This window comes from Bidens hawaiensis, unplaced genomic scaffold (genome assembly GCF_021521415.1).
Source record: "Bidens hawaiensis isolate Kalapana, Puna unplaced genomic scaffold, B.hawaiensis_p1.1 tig00006387_1, whole genome shotgun sequence".
NCBI classification, from domain to species: domain Eukaryota; kingdom Viridiplantae; phylum Streptophyta; class Magnoliopsida; order Asterales; family Asteraceae; genus Bidens; species Bidens hawaiensis.
Genome location: NW_027491429.1, coordinates 622937 through 633574, shown reverse-complemented (window position 1 = coordinate 633574; position 10638 = coordinate 622937). Strand labels below are relative to the sequence as shown.

Below are 10638 nucleotides of genomic sequence, written 5' to 3'. Positions count from 1 at the left end.
GTCAACATGAACGATAATACGTATGTAAATCTTAATGAATTTCTATTACATAGACTTTTCACGGTTAATAAAGAAACCGTCAATGAGAAGTCTCGTTCTATTTTAAAAAGCTCATGTTTTGCTCAGAATAGGCTTAGCTTGTGTATAATTCGAACCCAAGCCAAGGTAAGCTTGCCCCATTAGCTGGCTCAAATGTTTGCCTCAATCAAATTAAAGCCCAAATTTATATATATATATATATATATATATATATATATATATGTGTGTGTGTGTGTGTGTGTGTGTTATAACCGAAGCATGAAAATTAGTCTGGTGCTAGCAAAATAACTATAATGTTTCCTACACTTCATAGAAACCTATTGTATCCTATCCTACGTTTTGCGTGTGTATAAACTATAGCGGTGTCGATGCGATGCGACTGGAAAAACAGACATGGGTAGTTATGTAACATGTTGTTTTTTGAATCAAAAATAGAAAGAATTATAATGATACCTTACTCAAGTTAAAGTGAACAAATGCTCATTATTATAGTTTAATTTTTTTATTTTTTATGAAAAACATTAAAAATTATGAATGTTTAAAAGTTGTAGGATGAAGTTGGTTTAAAAGTAAACAATATGTTTAAAATAATGTACAATTTTCTTTAAAAGTTATAATTACTTCAACTTGATTATGTAAATATACCTTTTTAATTATCTGCCTCATATACAATAGTATGTAGATATGTGTACACACACACAAACGAGCAAGTATGTGAAATTATCTTGCGTCATATATACTGGGATTGTCCGGGAGACATGGTCCAAGACCGATATGAGGATGATTTGCGTGTGTACAAAAGTGCAAGACTTCAAAATTAAAATAATAGAGAAACGTGTTCGCTCGGGTTCTTTATATTACAAGTCAAGATCAAAGCTCAACATTTCAACACATTAAGATAAATAAGTTAAGCGTCTCAGCCCAGACAACCCTGGCTCGATTCAACTTGTTTACCGCACCAGAGAGAAAGAACAATGAATAGAAACGATTTTATGTTTTGAAGCATACAGAAGTTGGTATTCATATAACATGAACTGTTTTAAATTAGAGTGGTGAGTAACTAAACTAAAACACTAACCCATTTGAGTGGGCTGGAAGCCTGAACCCGGAATATGTAGCCCAATAAGAAAATGGCCTAACCCATTCGATCCACTATAAAAATTAGAAAGATAAAAGGTACCAAATCCAGATGGAAGATAATAATACATGTCAGAGTTTGTCAGACCATTGATATTGAAAGTGTCCTACTAAGGACACCCAGACATCCCCTATACATCCCATATAATGCTATACGGGGGCATATACGCCCCGTATAGGGCTGGTGGGGTATACGGGACCTAATACGCCCCGTATAGCCCTATACGAGGTGTATAGGGTGTCTCTAGAAAACCCCTATTGAAAAATCGACTAGGGTATGTCTGGTGCATGTTTCCAAATATATGTGTATAGATCGTGTATTTGGGCCAATTAGGTTTGGGTTTAATCGGGTTGGGTCAAAAAACGTAAACATGGATTTTGGTGAAACTGGTTTGGTTTACAAAGAGGCTTTTCAAGGGTATATGATCTGGTTTGATTGGTTTGAAACAAGGTTTTAACCGATTCGGCTTGGGTTTGACCATGAAAACCATAAACGTATTATTTTCGTATCGTGTTTTGAGCTGAATACTAGTAAGAAACAACTCAAAATGGTAATTTATTTAGCACCAACATAAACTCATCCAAATACTAGTCAGAACCAACTATATACATATGTACAAGAATATGTACAAGAATCTTTCAAAATAATACTAGATTCACCGTACACAAAATTACACCAATGATTTAGAAGATAATGCCATAATGGCAACTATGATATACATTATTTCCTGTTCTAATAGTCACTAAACACATATACTTCATAGAATTACAAAACAAACACTTGAAAGGTGAAATGACAAGGGGTGGTGGTTGCATATCACCTTATGCAAAAAAGAAAAAAGATATTGTACAAGAGTTAAAAGAATCGAGTTCTACATAAGCCAATGGTCCATGACACACAAAAGTTTTGTTAGGGCTCACCAAGAGTCATTTCAAGATCATGAGCCATTGCTTTAGCTCCATTGATGTTCTTTCCAACCCTAAAGAAAGATAGGTTCACTATTTTGATGTTGATGTTCACTTAACACCTTAATTGGTCTCTAAACTTCACCTTTAAATTCCCACTTTAATATTCTAAACGCGGGTGGATATGCGTCGCAAAAACTTTAGCTAAAAATGGAGAGGATCAACGAGCTAAACAGGTCAAAAGCACGAAAAATAGTGTTTGTGGGTCCACCAAGCATTCATGGACCATTTTAATCCATGCTAAAAGCGATCCATTTTGACCCATACTGCGATGTTGCCCAACCCGCCTTGGATCATGCATTTACTTATTAGGCAAAGTGTAGTGGGCGACGGGGGCGATAAGGGGCTGCGAACACCTCCCCCTGGGCGATTTTGGGGGGAGAAGGGGGGGGGGGAGGAGAATTACTTGCTTGTTTGTGTGTGTGTTTATTAATATTATATATGTGTGTGTGTGATATATATATGTGTGTGTGTGTATGTGGCTACAACACCATTACATCCCAAAAACAAAAACCCACTATGACGCCACATGACGCAAATCGCCCCATTTTATAGCCCCTCCACTAAACATAGCCTTAAAGCCTTTTAAGTACAAAAAAGAATTAATGAAACATGAACTTTAAGTAGTTCTCCATAATACTTTCCAAGAGTCAAAATCCAAGACTTTCAAACCCCTAGCAAATAATCCAAAAATGGAGTACAAGACAAATTGTGTGTGTGAACAAAATAGTATAAAGATGAAAAGAATGTATGGAGAATATTTTACCAATTAAGAAGCTAAAAAATGGACCATATAGACTCCAAGGTGTTATATGATCCATTGGTAAAACCAATATGATTCCTGCCATATGATTACAAAGGATCAAAACATCAAAGAAACACAACATGTGTTACAACAGTCGAATATATAAAAATCAAAACCACAAACCATTTCGCACCATCCGTTTATATCCCCAAGCGGGACACGATTCATGTTCTTGTATGATAAAGTCACAACATTTCAGTTTAAACTCATAGCAAAAAAAGTAATGAACAGAAGGATACAATTATACATATAATGACACAAATAAAGCAAAACTTTCGTCCGTTTATTGTTCTTGTGTAACGTTGATGGAACGCGTTACACAAAGAAAATAAAAGGTACCCACAATACAAAAAAGTTAGATATTTGATATCTCACAATTGACATCAATCTTGAACTAAAGAGTTGGAAAGAATCTTCTTTAAAAATTCACTTCAAAAAGTCGTTTCTTTCGGCCTTTAACGCCTTATATAATGAGTGTTCTAGGCAGAAAATGTTAAAAGAGCCCAAATGGAGAGTTTGAAGAGCGACCCGAATCAAACTAAACCGAAAGACACCTACAAACTAGCTTATATTATTCATTTCTTACTTGGTGCAGGAAACTTGCTTCCATGGAATGCTTTGATTACCGCCATTGATTACTTTGGTCATCTATATCCGGATAAACATGTAGAGAAAGTGTTTTCGGTTGCTTATATGAGTTCGTCACTTTTAACATTAGTTGTTATGATAAATTGGAGTAATTTCAGCAAGTTAGTGAGCTTCAAAGTGAGAATGAATATTGGCTTTACCATGTTTGTTGTGTGTCTTATGGTAACTCCAATTCTTGATTGGGCTCGTTGGCACGAAACGTCCACGTCAGCGTTTTATGTAGTGGTTGGGTCAGTTGTGATATGTGGTTTGGCGGATGGCTTGATTGGCGGGAGCCTTGTGGGGTCCGCGGGGAAATTGCCTAAAGAATACATGCAGGCTGTTTTTGCTGGAACTGCTTCATCAGGTATGGACGGGTCGGGTAACGGGTCAGAACCGAAAACTTGTCTTGTCAACTTTTGTACTTCAAAAGTAATTTGTCTATTAAATAAGATTTTTAAAGATTATGGTGTTTAAGTACTAATCTTTATTTAATAATGTGATTTAGATGGTTTTAACTTTTAAGCTTTTGTAAAGACAAATTATTTGTTATGTTTCCATTTTTCCTAATTTTAAAATTTTTACCATTTTGAGATAATATATCCAAAAAAATAAAAACAAATTGACCTATATTTATATTATGAAGACTATATTGATAAAAGTAATAATTTAGTTTTTAGTAAAGCTATATAGGAGGTTTTAAGCGTTAAAAAAAGCTTCGAGTAACTTTTGACCAGTTTGACATGTTTCCATTTCAGTAAAGTTCTAAACTTTACTTGTTTAACCCGTTGCAGATTAAATAATAACATATAATCCGAAGGGCAAATCAGCCCATTTTAGACAACGGGTCAAACAAGTAAAGTTTGAAAACTTTACATGTTTTAAGGTTTAAAACATTTAAAAAGATTTGGGTAACTTTCAACCTGTTTGACCTGTTTCCATTTCATAAAAGTTTGAAAATAAAAAAAAGAGTTAATGGCCATTTTCGTCCATGTGGTTTACTACTTTCGCCACTTCAGTCCAAAATTTTTAATTTTGTCAATTTAGTCCTCATAGTTTTAAATATTAGCCAATTACGTCCCATCAGTCTAACGGCATCCAGCTATGCCGTTAGTTTAAGGGTATTTTTGTCTTTCTCCTTTTAATTTTGAGTTAATGGTCATTTTAGTCCCTGTGGTTTGATATCTTTCCCAATTCAGTCCAAAGTTTAAAAATTTGTCAATTTAATGTTCAGTTTAATTCAGTTTTTTTTAATTTTTTATGTTTTTTGTTTATAACCCTGAAGAGCATAATTCAAGCCCAAAACCATCGAGCAACCTCAAATAATGGTATGCATTTACTCTGTTGACAACAGTAATCATACCCCCCCTTATATTTAGTTTCTAGACATTTCCTAAAATCTTCTCCATGGTGGAATTTAATGGTAAAGTGGTCAAGGTAATTCCCTGAAACCGAATTATACAGAAAAAATTAAAAATTGTTTTGTTGATTAATGTATAATAGTTGATTACGACCCAGATTTTCGTTATGATATGTTAATCTCTAAACCCTAAATATCATGCATTCATCAAAGAAACGATTTTTAGTTTTTTCCGTACAATTCGGTTTCACATAATTGCTTTGACCACTTTACCATTGAATTCCACCATGGGGGAGAGTTTAGGAACCGTCTAGAAACTAAATACGAGAGGAGGGGGTATGATTACTGTTGTCGACAGAGTAAATGCAGACTTGTTTTGGGCTTGGATAATGCTCTCTAGGGTTATAGAAAAAAAACTGACTTAAATTGACAAAATTTCAAACTTTGGACTGAATTGGCAAAAGTATCAAACCACAGGGACGAAAATGACCAATAACTCAAAATAAAAAGGAGAAAGACAAAAATACCCTTGAACTAACGGCATAGCTGGATGCCGTTAGACGGATAGGACGTAATTGGCTAATATTTAAAACTATGAGGACTAAATTGACAAAAATACAAATTTTGGACTGAAGTGGCGAAAGTAGCAAACCACAGGGACGAAAATGGCTATTAACTCTAAAAAAAATAACACACAACCCAAAACGAAAATCGACCCATTTTAGTCAAACGGGTCAAACTTGCCATCTCTAGCAACAACACTCGGATAAACTTATCGACCTAAAAAACATCTATTTTCAGGAATCTTGGTCTCGTTTTTGCGGATTATTACTAAAGCATCACTCCCACATGATCAACAAGGTCTAAAAAAAAGTGCACACTTATATTTCCTAGTAAGCACACTCATTCTCCTAATATGCATGCTTTGTTGTACCTTTCTATACAAGTTACCAGTCATGGAACAACATTATAAACTCCTCCAACATAACATTTCAACATCAAGAACCAAGTTTTGGGATGTTGCAAGAATAATCCAATGGCCAGCTTTAGGAATATTCATCATATACACCGTCACGTTATCAATCTTTCCCGGTTTCTTAGCAGAAAACATTGAGTCAAAACTTCTTAAAGATTGGTACCCAATATTGTTAATAACCACTTATAATATTGCTGATTTTTCCGGGAAATGTTTTACCGCGGTTTATTGTTTAAAGAGTGTTACTAAAGCCACATGGGGATGTTTAGCAAGGTTGTTGTTGTATCCACTTTTTACTGGATGCTTGCATGGGCCTATATGGTTGAGAAATGAGGTTTTTGTGTCGGTTTTGACGGTTATTTTGGGGTTTACAAATGGGTATTTGACGAGTGTTGTTATGATCTTGGCGCCTAAATCGGTTCCACCTTCTGAAGCAGAAATGGCTGCGGTGGTGATGGCTTTGTTCTTGGGATTAGGGTTGGTTTCGGGCTCGGTTCTTGGATGGTTTTGGATCATTTGAAGATGTTGTTTGGTGAATCTAGTTTAGTTGATGTCTCCTTTGTTTTATTGTTTTGTTCTTGATATTATGTTAGAATGTAATTTACTTTTAGAACTTGTAGTTGATAGTTAACTAGTTATTAAGGTTGATGAGTGTCATGTAACCATTTACAAGATTATCACCTTCACTATATGTTAAGAACTAGAAGACTTGGATGATAATATATAAGAAATAAAAGATGGTAATGATGCTTTTTTAGTGTATATTTGTTTTTCTAACAAAATATTAATGCAAATATCTATTTTTAGAGTTGTCACTTCAAAAGAAAACATGCAACAATGATTATGGATTAATATTATTTTGAATTGTTTTTTTAAAGTATTTTTTATTAATATTTTTTTTCATCTTTGAATTGTTTTATATTTTTAGATTTAAATTTATTTTTGGATGCTAAACCAAAGGGTCTTTAGCCTATACCCAGGCGGTTATGGTTAATAATTAAGTCCATCAAGGACGAAAACATGTAGGTTTAGAAGTAGGATTAGACACTCGTTCAAAAAAAAATGTTCAATAAGAAAGGATTAAATAACATAGCTCAAATACTTTTGGCTTAAATGTGTAAAAATGGGCTAATTATTAATTAAAGAATAAACACAAAGTTTTAGGTCCGATTTTATTATTCTTGGCCATTTTTTATCCGGAAACTTAAGTTCAACTGGAAAAGGCGAAAAAGGTTGAATCCATTGTGAAAACCGAAAAAATGAAAACAAACAGTTTATAATGCGATTGTTGGTACGATTTGAACCTAAAACCGATTCAAACCAATCCATACTCCGAAAATGCATTCATTAAAACATAACCTCTTTGACTTTCAACTCATTTCCTTTCTATTTAATGTTGATTTAAGTGTTAAAAACATAACATAACCCAAACTCAATCATAAAACTAAATGTTACTGAACTCTCTTCACTAATGAACCACTGCTTATTGTTGATGTATATGAATATATGATCATTTTTTACTGTTTAAACATGTTAAATTATGAGTTAAAAAAGCAGGCTTATGAGATTATCTTTAATTACCAATTATATACATGTTTCTTGACCCACAAAAGTTAAATGGGCTAAGTCTTGTATAAATGGGTTGGGGTTCAGTTCACATAATGGGCTTTTATAGTAACGTAAGTAATGTGCCTCAACTAGAGGTGTACTAAACCGGTTTTTTTTCAAACCGAACCAGTTTGGTTTTGCATATTTCGAAGCGGTTTAAGCATAGAAGTAGCCAAACTGATCCGGACCAGTTCTGGTCGGTTTTAAACTGGGTTCAAACCAAAAAAACCGGTTAGATTGAAAAATACCCAAACCGTTATACGAACCAGCGGATTGGTTCGATTTGTAGAAATCGGTTATAGAAACGAACCGGTTCGGTTCCGTTCCGTTTCTGGTTATCAAATGAATTTTTCATTGAACTCAAATTGCGACATTGGAATCGTCTCGTTAAACTCAACAATATTAGATTTTAGGTTTTTGATTTTCGATTTCTAGTTTATAGATTTTATAATTTATGTTCAAATCACTGTGTTTTTTTATTTATCATTGTATTTATTGTTTATTTTCGTCAATTGCGTTTTCCTTCTTGACTTTGTGTTATGTTATCGAGCATTGTGTTATATTTTGCTCGACATTGTATTATATTTTGCGATCAATTGTGTCTTTATACATTTCCAATATTTAGGAGACTGTGTAGAACAACTTAGCCCTATTTTATAAATCATTACAAAATCGTATTATTATTAGTTTCACTTTTATTATATAAATAGGCGGTATACGTTATTAAATTTTGAATAGGTTTTTGATGGCTTTTAACCAAATTGACTCTAGTTCTACTACTACTGCTATTGCTACTAGCTACTACTACTGCTACTGCTGCTCCTGCTCTTCTTGTTGCTGTTGTGCTTACTGTCGCCACCACTACTGCTACTGTTGCTCCTCCTACCACGACAACGATCGCCACTGGCACCACCACTACGATAATTTATCGTTCTATGAATTTCATAGAAACATTAAAAGTTTTTCGTAAAAGAATCTATAGTTAACGTGCACACAGTAAAATTAACTGCACCCGTAGGGATTTTCACTCATTACAATTAAATCTTATTATTATTTGTGTTCCAGATGTTTTGTTTATTATGAACAAATATATTTTAAATTAACTTGTTTCAATAAGAAAAAAGGTGTTTAAAGTTGTTTCCCTACTTATCTAGCTTTATCGAAATGGGTTAGACTTTCATTAAAACAATATACGATAAATTATTAGCTTATTTCATAAGAACACTAAAACTTTTTCATTAAATGAACCAACGATTGTCGTGTTCCACTTGGACACAATAATATTGACGTGCACCCGTATGGATTTCCAGACTCGTATGATTACATTTAAATCTTATTATAATTCTTTGTGTTCCACAACTTTGGTTTATTATGGACAAATATATTTTAAATTTAACTCGTTTCAACAAGAAAAAAAAGTGATTGAAATTGTTCCTTCCAGACTTCCATCTAGCTTTTATCAAAACAGGTTCGACTCTTTTTGAAACGACATAGAGATAAGATAATAAACGGTAAATAATCAATCAGTCTATCTCGCATAGACGTTAAAAGTTTTTCGTTAAATGAACCTAGGACTGTCGTGTTTCACATTCAAACAATAAAACTGACTATCACCCGTCGATTTATTCAAACTCAAACGATTGCGTTTAAATCCGACACGACTGAAAATAACATTCGTGCAAGTTTGTGACATAGGATTAAGACAACAAACAATGACTAGATACATTGTCAATCTTTGATACGAATATTAACCGGACCGGACTTTGTTGATATGATCTGATTGATAACGTTGGCCCCCACCATTTGATACCATGTCCATTGCACCTTAATTATTTTATGTATTATTATAATGATCATAAGTAACCATATGGGCAAACATACAACATCAATATCATTATATCAACTTTTTTATATATTAGTTTTGTTTTCTTCGACAGCTTAGGAATTTGTTTTTACACTTTCTAAAAGATCACATATTCTCGGTGTTGGAAAAACCAGGATTAATCGATAATTAATCATTAGTCGGTCAGTAACTTAATATTTTTTACAATCATATTATCTTAATTGTAAATTTCTTCTCTTAATAAAGTGTCATCCATTGATAACTTTATTTACTGTTATTCGTATAAAGTTCTATTAAAGATAGCAGACGTTGACATTTCTTGTACTCAAACCCGCTTAAGTTTAAAATTCTTCTCCAATTTGTAAATTCATAACATCTAGCGCCACCTAAGACACGTTAATGAGACTTTGGGCTTTATTATTCTACTTAAAATTCTTGCAATAATCGCGTAAGTGTAAAATTACAACTAAAGCGTCCAAGGCTTGTTAATAAGACATTCTTTTCTTTTCTTTTTCTTTTTTGTTTAAATACTTCATAAAGATAATTAATTCTATTGAAAATTCTTATAGTTGAATCCGCTTAAATCTAATTCTTTTCATGTATTCACTCATAAAACGTTCAATAATTTTGTTTGAATCCACTTAAATCTAATTCTTTTCATGTATTCACTCATAAAACGTTCAATAATTTTGTTTTGTATTTTTCGAATAAACCTCTTTGAGATCACTTCTACTAAAATTTCTTACACGCCCCATTTGGTTGCACAATTTATCTTCTTGATTATAACTAAAACGTCTAGGCCTTTTTAATAAGACTTTGTTTTTTGTTCAAAGACTTCTTAAAAGATCACCATAACGCAATTTCTCATACTTAATTCCACTTAACTCACATTATTCTCTCCTCGTTCACTCATAAACCGCCAATCAAGACTTTTGAGATCACATCTACTAAAATTTATTGCATAACCCATTTAAGTGTAAAAGTATCATCTCATTCAAAACTAAAGCGTCCGGATAATGAGACTTTAGTTTTATGACTTTTATCTTTTTTATACTTAAATCCGCTTAACTCTAGCATTCTTTCCTCATTCACAAATAAAGCATCCAAGACCAAATAATGAGACTTTGTTTTATATATATATTTTTTCAAATAAAGACTTTTGAATACAGCATCTACTTAAATTTCGTGCACAACCCAATTAATTGAAATGTTTTAAGTTTAAACTCTAAAAGTCTTCCCTCATTCACACATAAAATGTCCAAGACCCTTTAATATAT

The 10638-nt window shown here is 33.1% G+C and overlaps 1 protein-coding gene across 1 annotated transcript; it reads left to right on the top strand.

The window, feature by feature from the left end:
- The first annotated feature begins 2650 nt into the window (after positions 1–2650).
- Positions 2651–6566, top strand: LOC143632275 (equilibrative nucleotide transporter 8-like). Its single transcript, XM_077100836.1, has 2 exons — positions 2651–3941; positions 5736–6566. Exons 1-2 carry the CDS (start codon positions 3455–3457, stop codon positions 6428–6430), a joined length of 1182 nt encoding a protein of 393 aa, XP_076956951.1. The 5' UTR covers positions 2651–3454; the 3' UTR covers positions 6431–6566.
- The last annotated feature ends 4072 nt before the right edge of the window (positions 6567–10638 follow it).

Excerpts from the sequence above, each read along its gene's own strand:
- LOC143632275 (XM_077100836.1), top strand. The coding sequence starts at position 3,455 with ATGGAGAGTTTGAAGAGCGACCCGAATCAAACTAAACCGAAAGACACC. Across the intron at positions 3,942-5,735 it reads TGCTGGAACTGCTTCATCAG|GAATCTTGGTCTCGTTTTTG; the intron begins GTATGGACGGGT and ends ATCTATTTTCAG.